Source organism: Delphinapterus leucas, chromosome 18, assembly GCF_059928025.1.
Source record: "Delphinapterus leucas isolate spDelLeu-1000000601 "Yukka" chromosome 18, BTC_Dleu_Yukka2, whole genome shotgun sequence".
NCBI classification, from domain to species: domain Eukaryota; kingdom Metazoa; phylum Chordata; class Mammalia; order Artiodactyla; family Monodontidae; genus Delphinapterus; species Delphinapterus leucas.
This window is the reverse complement of record NC_143146.1, coordinates 56,507,293-56,522,096: the sequence shown is the minus strand read 5'-3', so window position 1 is coordinate 56,522,096 and position 14,804 is coordinate 56,507,293. Positions and strand designations below refer to the sequence as shown.

Genomic DNA, 14,804 nt, shown 5'->3' with positions numbered 1-14,804 from the left:
TACATAGAGCCTCAGTGACTTGTGAGACCGTTAAGCAATGTGACATATGGGTAATTAGAGTTTCAGGAGGTGAGAAGAGAGAGAGAAAAGGGAACAGAAATATTAAGAAATACTGCCAACAATTTTCCAAACTTGACTAAAAGAATAACTCATAGATTCAAGAAATTTACCAAACCCAAAGCAAGATAAATACAGAGAAAACTGTATCTAAGGAAATTATAGTCAAGCTACTGAAAACCAAATACAAAGAAAAAAATCTTAAAAGCAGCCAGAAAAAAAGACACATTAAATATACAAGAACAGTGATGGTTATTGATTTTTTTAATAGACTTTATTGTTTTAGAGCAGTTTTAGGTTCACAGCAAAATTGAGCAGAAGGTACAGAGTGTTCCCTCATACTCCCTGCCCCCTGGCAGCCTCCCAAGATATCAACAGCTCCCACCAGGGTGGTACATTTGTTACAACTGATAAACCTATGTTGACACATCATTATCACCCAGAGTTCATAGTTTACATTAGGGTTTACTCTTGGTGGTGTACCTTCTATGAATTTTGACAGATGTATAATGACATGTATCTACCATTATAATATCATACAGAAGAGTTTCAGGGGAGTGGTGGTGGTGGGATGAATTGGGAGATTGGGATTGACATATATACACTAATGTATAAAATAGATAACTAATTTAAAAAAAAGAAGAGTTTCACTGTCCAAAAAATCCTCTGTGCTCTATGTATTCATCCCTCCCTCCCCCAACCTCTGTCAGCCACAGATCTTTTTACTGTCTCCATGGTTTTACCTTTTCCAGAATATCATATAGTTAGAATCATACAGTTTGTGGCCTTTTCAGATTGGCTTCTTCCACTTATTAATATGCATTTAAGGTTCCTTGTAACATTTCATGGCTTGATAGCTCATTTTTTGTTTTATTTATTTATCTTTTTAGTGCTAAATAATATTCTGTTGTCTGGATATACAACAGTTTATTCTTTCATCTACTGAGGGACAGCTTGATTGCTTCCAAGTTTTGGCAATTACAAATAAAGCTGCTATAAACATCTGTATTTTTGTGTGGATATAAGTTTTCAGCTCCTTTGGGTAAATGCCAAAGGGTGTGATTGCTGGATCATGTGGTAGAGTATGTTTAGTTTTGTAAGAAACCACCAAGCTGTCTTCCAAAGTGGCTGGACCATTTTGCATTCCCACCAGCAATGAATGAGAGAGTTCCTCTTGCTCCACATCCTCACCAGCATTTGGTGTCGTGAGTGTTGCAGATTTTGGTCATTCTAATAGGTGTGTAGTGGTATCTCATTGTTTTAATTCTCATTTCCCTGATGACATTTCATGTGGAGCATGTTTTCATATGCTTATTTGCCATTTGTATATCTTCTCTGGTGTGGTGTCTGTTCAGGTTTCTGGCCTATTTTTTAATCTGGTTATTTGTTTTCTTATTGTTGCATTTTAAGAGTTTGTTGTATATTTTGAATAACTGTTCTTTATCAGATGTGTCTTTTGCAAATATTTTCTCCCAGTCTGTGGCTTGTCTTATTTTCTTGACAGTGTCTTTTACAGAGCAGAAAGCTTAATTTTTATGAGGTCCAGCTTATCAATCATTTCTTTCATGGATTGTGCCTTCAGTGTTGTATGTAAAAAGACAACACCAAACCCAGGGTCATCTAGGCTTTCTCCTGTGTTATCTTCTAGGAGTTCTATAGTTTTGCATTCTATATTTAGGTCTGTGATCCACTCTGAGTGTAGACAGAAAAGAAATAAATAAAAAAGGCAAAATAGACTAATGGAACACAAATATTGAAATGGTAGACTTAAACCCAAACATATCAGTGGTTACATCAAATGTAAATGGACTAAACATTCCAATTAAAAGGTAAAAATGATCAGATTGGATTGAAAAACAATTTGCGAACATAACTTTTTCACAAGAGATGCACTTTGAATATAAAGACACAGACAGGTTGAAAGATAGAAAAAGATAAGCTATGAAGACATCAGTCTTAAGAAAGCTGGTCATGGCTGTATTAATATGAAGTAGATTTTAAGATATGGACTACCATCAAAGTTGAAGAGGGCCATTCAATTCACCAGAAACAAATAATAATACTAAATGTGTATTTACCTAATCATAAAGCTTCAAAATACATAAGCAAAAACTGACAAAATTAAAAAGAAAAAGATACAAATCTACAATCATATTGAAGAGCTTAACAACTTTTTTGAGTAGTTGATAGAACAATACACAAAATCAGTAAGCAAGCATATAGAAAATTTGAACAACTTATCTACCAACTAAACCTAATTACCATATATAAAATACTCCACCTAATAACTGTTGATTATACTTTATTTTCAAATGCACATGGAACATTCACCAAGATAGACAGTACACTGGATGATAAATTTCAAAGAATTTGATATTCTTTGATAACAGCAGAATTTAATTAAAAATCAGTAACAATAAGAAAGCTAGAAAATACATAAACATTTTGAAATTGAGTATCACAATTATAAATAATCCATGAGTCAAAGAAGAAATCACAAAAAAGAAGAAATCATGAGAATTATTACAAAATATTTGAAATTGAATGATAATGAAAACACAGAATATAAAAAACCATAGGGTATAGCTAGAGCAGTATTTAGAGGAAAATTTACAGCTTTAAGTGTGCATATTAGAAGAGAAAAAAGGTTTAAAAGCAATTATCTAAGCTTCCATCTTAAGAGACTAGAAAATAAGAATAAATTCAGCCCATAGCAAATAGGAAGAAATGACATAATAAATAGTAGAAATCAGTGAAATAGAAAATGGAAAATCAGAGAAAATCAGCAAAGCCAAAAGTTGAAAAGACTAATAAAATTGATAAACCATAACAATACTGATCAAAAAATGAGGATCGTGGGGACACTACTTTAGGTCCTATAGACTTAAAAGGATGATAAAGGCCTATTACAAAGAACAATAAATTTAACAACTTAGATGAAATGGACAAATTCCTTGAAAAGCGCACATACCATCAGTAACACAGGAAGAAATTACTTTTATGTTTAGACCTATGATCCATTTAAAATTAGGCTATATAAATGGTGTAAAGTAGGAATCAATGAAATTGAACTCATAATTAAAACCCTCCCCACAAGGAAAGCTTCAGACTGACATGGCTTCACTGGTAAATTCTATCACACATTTAAGGAAGAAATAATACCCAGCCTATACAAATTTTTTCAGAAAATGGAGGGTGGAACTCTTCCCAGCTTATTTTAGGAGGCCAGCATAACCCTGACACAAAGAATGAACAGGAACATTCCCAGAAAAGTAATTACAGACCAATGTTCCTCAGGAACGTAGATGCAAAATATTTTCAAATTGACATCCGCTGGTATGTATAAAAAGGTTAGTAACTCATGACCAGGCAAAGTTTATCTCAGGAATGCAGAGTTGGTTTAACTTTCAAAACACAAACAATGTAAAGAAGTGAAGGAGCTAGTCATGTAGATCTGAGGAATAGCTTTCCAGGCAAAGGGAAAAATAAGTGCAAAAGTCTTAAGATGAGAACGTACTTGGACTCAGATTCTAGAAGTGAAGTATGTCTAGAGTGAAGGGAATGAAGAGGCCACTCTTTTTGCCACTGTGTTTTCTGAGCACCACCCCTGCTTCATTATTATTCTTATTTCTGCCTTGAGTGTAACAATAACTAAATAAGAATAGTAACCCCTCCATTTCTTAGAGGCAAAAAAAGCTGTATTCTCTCCAGAACCACTACATCCTTAGCTGTGTAATGGTATTCAAGTTTGAATATTGACACATACCAAAGGCAGAATTATACCAATAGAGGCTGAACAATTGGCTGGCCTTCAAGAAGGCTCACAATGTGACCTTCATCTTTACGAAGTCACTTCTTGGCCAAAACCTCCTTTTAGCCTTGTGGGCTTAGAAAATTAACCTTTTAAATATCCCAGGGTTGCGTAGACATGGAGAAGTGCTAGTAGAGTTCACAAGAACCTGATGTATAAAACTCAAATGCCAGTTTATTAGTTTACAATAATAAACAAAACTCTCAAGGAAATCAGAAAACCTATCAGTCATCAGTGCTTCTTCTCCCTGTAAGGAAACTACACTGGAAGCCAAATTATCATAAAGCTGGTTACTGAGCATAGAAATCAAGTCAGTCATTAGAGTTGGAGTGTTCTTAACCTCTGGCTCTGGACACTCAAGGAGCCAATCTCCGTAACAGTGTTATTCTTATCAGACAGTCACTGGATGGGAACTACCAACACATGCCTCCTTCACTTGCCTATTTTTGTGCTACGTTCTTCACATAATCCCTTCTGATGATATATTCTTTCTTTAGTTTATATTAATACCTCCTGTGATATCTAGCTGAGGCTGGTGATCTAGAGTCCCACTAAGGGGACTTTGCATGTCTCTACTCTGATACATGGTGTATTAGTTTCACAGCTTCACTGCTGAAGAATAATTTTAGAAGCAGGCTAATATGATTTATGGAGTAACCAAAATTTTGTTCCAGTTTTTTGATTTCTATTAGCATATTCTATGAACATGTATATAAGCATATTCAGTGACTATATTCTCCTTATGAATGTATGCTATTGGATATATCAATGGATGTATTTATTACATATTAATATATGCAGTGATATGTATTACATATATACATATAAGTTGATATATATCCCTTTGAATATACTTGATATATTAAAAATCTTCTTTTGAATATAGTTTCCTTATCTAATATGATGTTTCTGTTTACCAATTTATTTATAATTCTTTTAAAGTCATTTTCTGTTTTGCCAATATATCAGGAGGCCTAGTTCACCAATTTGAATGAACTGACTTTGAAGAATTAACAAAACTGAAAACTTAAAAGGATGTTTAAAGTTTATAGCAATTTATGTGAAGTGTTACTTGACAAGTTTTCACTTTGTTTTTATACCAGTATTTTGGAATGCTTACAGTGTTTCTGTCCTAGTTCCCCTGATGCTCTGCAGAACTGTGTTTCCATATAATTGGTTTCTTTTGTATTCCTGTATGTTTTATTTTATGCATTTAAAAAACATTCTAAGAAGTCCATAGTCCTCATATACTATCAAAATGAGCCATGGCATAATAAAGGTGAAGAAGCTCCAAGTTAAGGGAGAAGCTGGGAAAGAGAGAGGGGAAACCGTACTGAGGGTCCCAGTAAAAAGGGTCCCAGTAAAAAGGAAAGCTGAGTTACAGAGAGAAGGGGAGACAGGTCGGGGACAGAGTCTTAAGGCCCCAGAAACCCAGAGTCTTGTCTCCCTACAGCCATCTTAAGCTATAAACTTATTTTGGCAAATTGGTTATTTTGACAAATTGGTGTTTTGACAAATTGATTCTTCTTTGTATTGACCTAGAATCACCTTCCTGACTGACTAGAGCTCTCTCTTAAATAGACATGAGAATGAAGAAGTAACTTTCCCAGCCCCGCTAATCAGTTCATTTTAAAGTGGGTGTTTCACTACAATACCACTGTCACGCTCACTGGGAGTACCACTTCACACCCACTAAGATGGCTATGATTGTGATCAAAAAGGTAATATCAAATACTTTCAGTGTGTGAAGAATTGGAACCCTCCCACCTGCTGGTGAGAATGTAAACTCGTGCAGCCAGAGTAGAAAACGGCATGGCAGTTCAGCAAAAAATTAAAAATAGAATTACTGTATGATCCAGCAATTCTACTTCTGGGTATATACCTAAAAGAATTGAAAGCCGAGTCTCAAAGATATATTTATATCCATATTCATAGCAGTGTTGGTCACAATAGCCAAAAATAGGAACAACCCAAGTGTCCATCAATGGATGAATGGATAAACAAACTGTGGTGTATACACACAATGAAATATTATTCAGCCTTAACCCATGCACTTTCCACTGGGCCTCACTGCCCTCCGCTGTAGCCTTGTCTGTCTCAGCATAAATACTGATCTACTTAATGGCAGGGAAATGGCCTACATGATCTCCTGGATCTTTTAGATCAATAGGTCTATGTTTCAGTGAACCACTAGATACAGGAAATGAAACCATTACTCTTAACCAGAACCTGCTTTGATAAGTAGAAGGCCCTCCATCGCAGATGCTTCCCTTGTGTTCAAATCCCAAACACCATCACTTGCTAGCTGTGAAACCTTGAGTGCATTACTTAAACTCTTTGATCTTCAGTTTATACAAAAGTGGGGATAATAATATTTACATCATAAGGTGTTATGAGAATTTAATTACATGTAAAAAGCTCTCATCACAGTATCTAGCATGTAATGTGTTGAATACTTATAATTAGTGTTTATTTTTATTATCATTATTATTTACAGTGAGTAATTTTTAATCAAGTGCTTTCCTCTTTAGAGTAGTCAAAATATCCTTTATGGCTGTTTACTAGTTTTCCTTCTCAAGGCCCATTGACATGTGCTCTTCTTTTAATAGGTACAACGTAAGAGATATGGTGCAATTCTTAAGCGTTTGCACTGTCAGGTGAACAAGCTTCAGTCAGATAGAAGACGATGGCAATGGAACATTCAACAGCTGCAAAAAACTGCAGCTGAACTGAGAAAATGCATTGGAACGAAAGATTAACATGGCCAAGGGTAATGTAGTATAGGGTAATGCTGAGCACAGACTATGCCACAAAAATTATGGGATAGAAAGGTGAGAATATCCTTTGGGTCTTAACAAATGACATCCACTATCAGAGGGCTCTCTTAATGACAGATATGTTTTCTTTTCTTTGAATCAGTCATCTGTTTGCTGAAATGCCTTCCAACCCGATAATTGATAGCAATAGAGAGACAATAGGAAGGCTCACAGAAGAATAGTGAAAGACTCTGTATGAATATTTTGAGTGTATAAGATATATTGTACTCATGAATGCCTGTTTATAAACATGTTGCCTTCACTAGCACATGAAGCAAAAATTTAGAAGAAAAGAAGCATTTGAATTTACAGTGGTTTAAATTGTTAAGATATTTTAAATGGTTGTCTGTTTCAAACTACCTGATTTTTACCCCTGGCTTCAAAGCAGTCCATAAATGTTGACATTTATAATAAGGTTGTTATGTGTTCAAGGCTTCAGATATTTACCTAGTTTTTCTCTTTTATCCAGAAGGTAACAATCATTTTTCTTTGCTGTTGGATAACATATTTTTAGAGTGTTGCAATGTATACAATTTTTTGTTCACTTTTCTGTCTGTATGTTCTTTCTTACTATTCTATAGCTAAATTGAATTTATAACATCATGTAAGGCAAACATACCAGCTCTTAATGTTAACCAATGTAGACTAACATTTTTTTTCTCATTGAAAGTCATATACTATGTCCACAGCAACAAACTTGTGCCTTTTAGAATAAAAGCGCTCCTTGTTGTGGCTCCATTGCGTTAAATTTTTAGAAGCAGAAACAAAACATCAATTATTGAAGATATGGTTTTTAAATATTCACTTTTAGGATTTAATGAGTTCAAAGCAATAACATCAAAGAGGTATCTTAGGTCCATTTTCTCCTCACCTTTCTATGTGCATAAGATTCAGTAAGAGTATAGCTGACATAAAACCTGACAATCTTGTTTGCCTAATATTAGTAGTCCTATTAGGAATTTGCATGACTTATTATGGCTAACACTTCAAGTGGCTTATGCTGTAACACAATCAGCGTTGGCCCATGACTCAGAACTAGGTTATTTTCTTTCTTTCTTCTAATTTTTAGGATTAGGGTTAGAGTTAGTAGATCACAGACGTAAATGCAAAATGCAAAATTATAAAACTGCTAGAAGATAACATAGGAGAAAGCCTAGCTAACCATCAGTATGCTGATGTCTTTCTTAGATACAACACTGAAGGCACAACCCATGAAAGAAATAATTGATAAGCTAGACTTCATTAAAATTAAAAATGTCTGCTCTGTAATAGATACTGTCAAGAGAATGATAAGACAAGCTATAGACTGAAAGAAAATATTTGCAAAAGGCAAACCTGATAAAGAACTGTTATTCAAAATATAAAATAAACTCTTAAAACTCAACAATAAGAAAACAAATAACCGGATTAAAAAAATGGGCCAAAGGCCTAATAGACACCTCACCAAAGAAGATACACAGATGGCAAATAAGCATATGAAAATATGCTCCACATGATATGTCATCAAGGAAATGAGAATTAAAACAATGAGATACCACTACACACCTGTTAGAATGGCCAAAATCTGTAACACTGACAATACCAAATGCTGATGAGAATGTGGAGCAACAGAAACCCCAAACAGAAATGCAAAATGATACAACCATTGAGGAAGAAGTTCATCTCAGTCTAAGTTTAGAGGGAAATTTGACAAAACCTTCATTTGCGGGACCTGATGATGGTGGTCTCACTGGTGATACCAAGAAACTGAGTTCCTTGTGTTAAGTGCACTTCATGTATTTCTAATAAGACGACTTTCCAGAAAGTGACATTTGTTATGTTCTGGCTTTTAAAAGGTGAAATATAAATAAATTTCATAATTTATCCAAGAAAACAGAAATGCAAAATGGTACAACCATTTTAGAAGATAGTTTGGTAGTTTCTTACAAAACTAAACATACCCTTAACATATGGTCCTGCAGTCACACTCCTTGGTATTTATCCAAAGGAGTAGAAAACTGATGTCCACACAAAAACACAGGTGATTATAGCAGCTTTTTTCATAATTGTCAAAACTTGGAAGCAACCAAGATGACCTTTGGTAGGTGAATGGATAAATACACTGTGGTATATCCAGACAATGGAATATTATTTAGTGCTTAGAAAAGAAATGTTTTTAAGCTATGAAAAGATACGAGGAAACTTCAATGTATATTTCTAAGTGAGAGAAGCCAATCTGAAAAAGTTACATAAGTCTAACTATATGACATTCTGGAAAAAGAAAAACTATGGAAGCAGTAAAAATATCAGTGGTTGCCAGGGTTGCTGAGGGTGGGGGGTTGGAGAAGAGATGAATAGGTGGAGCACAGGGGATTTTTTTAGGGCAGTGAAAATATTTTGTATGATGCTGTAATGATGGATATATGTCATTATACATTTGTCCAAATGCATAGAATGTACAGTACCAAGGGTGAATCCTAAGGTAAACTGTGGACTTTGGGTGATTATGATGTGTCAGTGTAGGTTCATCCTTGGTTTAAAAAGATGTACCATTATGGTGAGTAACGTTAATGAATGGGAAGGCTGTGCATGTGTCGGACCAGGGAGTATATGGGAAACCTCTGTGACTTTCTCTCAATTTTGTTATAAACCTACAACTGCTTTAAAAATTTGTTATTTTTTAAACATCTTTATTGGAGTATAATTGCTTTACAACGTCGTGTTAGTTTCTGCTGTATAACAAAATGAACCAGCTATACGTATACATATATCCCCATATCCCCTCCCTCTTGCGTCTCCCTCCCGCCCTCCCTATCCCACCCCTCTACGTGGTCACAAAACACCTGATCTCCCTGTGCTATGTGGCTGCTTCCCTCCGGCTATCTATTTTACATTTGGTAGTGTATATATGTCAATGCTACTCTCTCACTTCGTCCCAGCTTACCCTTCCCCCTCCCCCTGTCCTCAAGTCCAGTCTCTACAACTGCGTCTTTATTCCTGTCCTGCCCCTAGGTTCATCAGAACCTTTTTTTTTTTTTTTTTAGATTCCGTATATATGTGTTAGCATATGGTATTTGTTTTTCTCTTTCTGACTTACTTCACTCTTTATGACATCAGTACATGAAAGTCAGTATTAGTAAAACATTTGGGCTAAGGAAAGTGAAATTCTGCTTATAAAAATTGCTTTGGAACCTTGTAAAGTTCACATAGGTGATTACAATTAATACTCGAAGTTCCTGTATCATCTTGCATTGAACATGGAATCCCTTGTTCATCCATACAAATCATTAAGGCCTATAACAATACTGTGGAAATTTAGGACTATTTTTTGGTGGGGAGAGTCAGTAGACTAAGAAGAACTTACGGTTTTTCAACTAAAAACTATTTGATTTACTAGTTGCTCATATTTTCAATATTTTATTTTTCATTAACTAAGATAATGATTAGTAAAGCTAATGATCAGTAGCTAAAAGTTGTGTGCCTGTCATAAATAACCTATGCTATATTTGTTTACTTGAATTTATAATGTATTTCTAAGGGAAGCGTTTGGTTTTTGGTTTTTGTTCTTTTACTTTCCTGATAAATTTGGCAGTATAAGTAATGGGTCTTCTATATCACATAAGCTACCATATAGCACTTTCTCCTGAATGTTACTGAACTATGACCAAAACCAGGAAAAATAAATTGAAACAGATACTAATAACAGAATAGATTTATTCAATACATATCTAAGAATGGGATGCTCCAAATTGCTTTTTCTCTTCTGTAATGTTCTATCTCAATGATGGCTATGAGGTCTACATTTTTAGAAAAATTAAAATAGCATATGATTTAGTAATGACAGAGTTGCTGTTTACGTAACCCAGTAAAGACAGACATGAAATAATGAAACTTCAATCTTTTAATTAATGAGATGATGTATTCCAAAAGCAAAACCAGAGTTCATGTGATAAATAGTTTTAAAAGGCTTCTTACTCAAAAAGCTCTCTGGCATAACAATCATGTCAGAATTAGAATAAAACCCTTAAATTACAGATATTTGCCAGTGTTGCTCAGCCACACAGCACAAGGTAATTTAGAGGCAATGATAACACACTGCCAGTCTAAGATAGACCTTCAAATTTCTTCTTTGTCCAAAACGTTTAAGTCAAGACATATCGTCCACCTTATTTATTATGTATTACTTATTACTCCCCATGACATTATTTTACATAGAATAGAAATTTGTTATCCCCGTGCTTGTATTGGAGAAGCTTCCTCAAGGTGCTTTCAAGACTATTTCTCCTTGATTCCATAGTGCTTCTTTATGTATGTGATATGGGAAAAATATAACAATCCTGCAAAAATGAGTTGTTTTGTCTTCAATGACTAGTGTTAACTAATTCAGCCAGCCAGATGTCAGCACATATACTTGGCTGAAAATATTACACAGTTTTCTCCTCATCCACCTTTCCCACAGAGACTGTGTACAGCCATTGTCAAGTGTCTGTCATTCCTTAGAGGGAGACCGTTTTGAGGACACCTCCGTCCCTTGGATGTAATATTGACTTGGCTGGGAAGTTAGATAATGTTGATATTATTTTAATTTGTGGTTCATACAAATTTGTATAAAGCATTCAATTCTCAGAAGAGTCCATTCTTTTTCTAATCTTTCACTAATTTAGATTATTCATCTTCTAAGCCTTTCAATCTCAATTAATCTGTCAATGTAATTTACTCAGGCACAGTTTCCTAATAATTAGTCTAATTCTCTCATTTTTCTTCCATTTCTTTCCAGCAAAAAATACCACTTCCTCTTCAGAGCTTTCCTTTTCTCAGTCTCTGCAGAGCCCCAGTTGTATCATCTTCAGACTCCAATTCGCATTTTTGGTGTAACTCCAAAGTTTAATTCACTTGCCTAAATTTAGATCCCGAACATTGAAAACAATCTCTTCATTTATAACTGTCTTATGCAAGAGACTCCATCTTTATTTTGAGCTGCATCCTAGAGATAAACTTTCTCAGAAACACTGACACAGTCAGTGCTCTGCCCAGACCCTCTCAGATCTCTTTTTTATCCTTTTTGAGCACCCCTCTCCCAGGTGAGCTATGCTTTTACCTCCACTAGCTCTCACCAACACTGTCTGTGGGAATCCTGCTACCCTCAAAAGGACTTTACCTGCTATTACAGGCTTGCTTGGCTTTTTTTTTCTTTCCAGTCTTGCTTCCCTCACCAATTTCTCCTGGGAGGACTTCACTAATAAATCACTTGCTCGGAGTCTGCTTCTGGGAATCCCAAACCAACTCACCTTGCAAAAATAATTACACGTTGAAATCTCTATTTTCAAGATATGACTTACTCTACTCCGGTTCCTCATTCCAGATCAATTCTGCTTCCAGCAGCAGCAGCAACAGGAAAAAAAAAAAAAAAAAAGCAAGAAACTTAGCACCTTTGAAATCTAATTACTATCCCATTTAGTGTAATTATGATATTTTTATTGGCTTTAAGTTAAAAACGCAAAAGCCAAAAGACACAAACTTTATTCCATTTATTTAGTACAACAGTACAAGTACACTATGAGCCTTCAAGTATAATAAGTCAGTCACTATTTTGTATTAAACTTTTTTTCATATTACTATTCTTAGGAACTACCATGTTGCTACATACTATAAATTTATTAAATAAATCTTGATTTTGAATTTAACAATTTTTTAATTTAAAATTTTTTCAACTGTGCTGAGGTCCTGTGATTTTTAGACAGGCTTATTAAAAGACTCATGCAACCAGAAAAAAAGGGTGATATTTAAGGAAAACATTTTGGTTGCTCTCATTCCAACTAAATGACAAAGACAGGGACAGGAAAAAATCATGTGTGCACATCCCCAGATCCTATGGCCTCGTATAATCATCCTGGTTCTTTTAAACCATCCTTTCCTATCTTTTCCATTTTTTTAAATTAGCAATTCTCCCTTTTAATCATTCATTATTCCACCTACAACTCAAAACCCTAGAATAACAGTCTGTTGCAGATCAAGAGTAATTAACTCAGAATATTACAAAGAAATGTGGATCTAGAAGACAGAACATTGTAAAAAATCAAAATCATAGCATCTGTCACCATGGTTTCAGAAAATTTACAGTCACTTTAAAAGTATTGCTAAGGGTATTTCATAATATCTTTGTGATTTTTTACATTAACAGCATCGAAAAATATAAAATTGGTAACAGTTATAAAAAAATTATTAGTGTTGTAAAAATGGTTTTAACCTAGGCTAAATTTATTAAGACTTCTTGCTCTTGGCCTCCAAACACTTGTAAACATTAGTGTTGCTAGTCCTCAAAACTTCAAGCTGATATATAAATAAGTTAAAATTCTGCAAAATGTCCTACACTTATGGAAGTAGGGCCCAGCAATAGGAACAAAATTTGAATATCCACTTTCATTTTGTAACAGTCTAAAAAAGAAGCTGACTGGTATGCGTTAAAGCCCAACACAGTGAGCTGACGATGGCAAAGAAATAAATTTCACGTTCTACCTTCTTTGTTAGGTAATTGCAAAAATAAATATGTCATGGTTCTTTCCATTCAGGAGATTAATTTAGTTGGCAAGAGAGACATGTATATAATAGGTTCAAATACAACATAAAACATCCTGTAATAGAAGCGTAAACGAAACCCTGTGGAAACACAAAATAAGGTGCAGTTAATTCCAGACAGGGTGGAAGAGTTTAAAAGAAGAGGTGACATTTGAGGTGGGCTGCAAAGCAATTATTTTCTCATGATTGTTTTCACTCATCAGACTCTGAAAGTTTCTATTTTATTCCCTTTTGCATTGCCATCAGCAAGCAGATACCTAGCATACATAATAGGTGCTCTGGTGTATGTTGAATGAGTTAGTGAATAAGATAACCATTGCTCTTCTTGTCAATATTTCCCAACATCCCTGTCGTCAGTCTCTCCTACCTCTAATCTTATTATTAATACTATTTCTTGAGCTATCTTCTTTGAGTAAAAACTGAGCATGGGGCTTCCCTGGTGGTGCAGTGGTTGAGAGTCCGCCTGCCGATGAAGGGGACGCGGGTTCGTGCCCCGGTCCGGGAAGATCCCACATGCCGTGGAGCAGCTGGGCCCGTGAGCCATGGCCGCTGAGCCTGCGCATCCGGAGTCTGTGCTCCGCAACGGGAGAGGCCACAACAGTGAGAGGCCCGCGTACCGCAAAAACAAACAAACAAACAAAAAAAAAAACTGAGCATGAAATGCCTCTTCTGGGAAAAAAAGAAAAAAGAAAAACTTTCCAAAGACACAAAATCCATTTCAGGACTAAACAGTAAACACTGCCTTTTTTTTCCATTTTTTTTCTGTTCGATTTAACAATAAACCCTTTCCACCAGCCAAAACAAAATTCTAGGTCTTCTGTAGGCATGTATTTTCACAAATTTGCTTCAAGCTCTCTCTCCTACATTCAGGAATCAACAATAACACAGCCTCAGAACCAAGTTCAACAGTTACAGCTACTATAAAGCTGAACTACATTTAAAATGCCTCAGTTTCTCTGCAATGCTGTAGTTTAGAAGTACTAAGAAATATATATCATGATTTCTGAATCAAAATAAATATTGGCGTACAATTTAGAGAACTTATGTAGAGTTCCTTGTTTAAAATAGGTTAAAATAACTTTAAGCTTTTATATATTGGGCTTAATTATGGATAGTCTGGCATGGGATCATTTGATTGACATAGGATGATACCAAATAACAGACAATTCAGTTATTATTTAAAAAAGAACATGAAAATTACTTCCAAAATTTACCTTTATGATTTTAAACCAAAATATGTGAATATTTATAAAGACCAAAACTTTAAATGCTTTTCTAGAAAATGAAATGAAACTTTTATGTAACTCTAATGAAAGTAAACATGTTTAACAAGCCACAAGCAATATGTTCTTGTGTTCTTCAATTATAAACAGTTTGAACCATGCTTTTAAAAGAGTTTTATATATTGAAAAATTATGTAAAATGTTCCATCTTTTAAAGAAGAAAGCTGTGAAAGCTTCATGAAAATACAAGTAAACAGGGAGGACTGTATGGAAATAGAAAGAAAATCTTTATTAAAAATGGAAACTATAACATTCCTCTGAATAGAATATTGTAATATTCTA

The 14,804-nt window shown here is 34.8% G+C and overlaps 1 protein-coding gene across 7 annotated transcripts in view; it reads left to right on the top strand.

Annotated features, from left to right (window-relative positions):
* CCDC122 (coiled-coil domain containing 122) overlaps positions 1–7,418 on the top strand; it is a 34,741-nt gene extending 27,323 nt beyond the window's left edge. For all 7 annotated transcript variants that reach the window (XM_089899515.1, XM_089899516.1, XM_089899519.1 and 4 more), the window contains one exon: positions 6,478–7,418. In XM_089899515.1, the coding sequence (XP_089755641.1) occupies positions 6,478–6,627 (150 nt within the window). In that variant the 3' untranslated portion in view covers positions 6,628–7,418. The remainder of the gene's footprint in view (positions 1–6,477) is intronic.
* Positions 7,419–14,804: the final 7,386 nt, after the last annotated feature.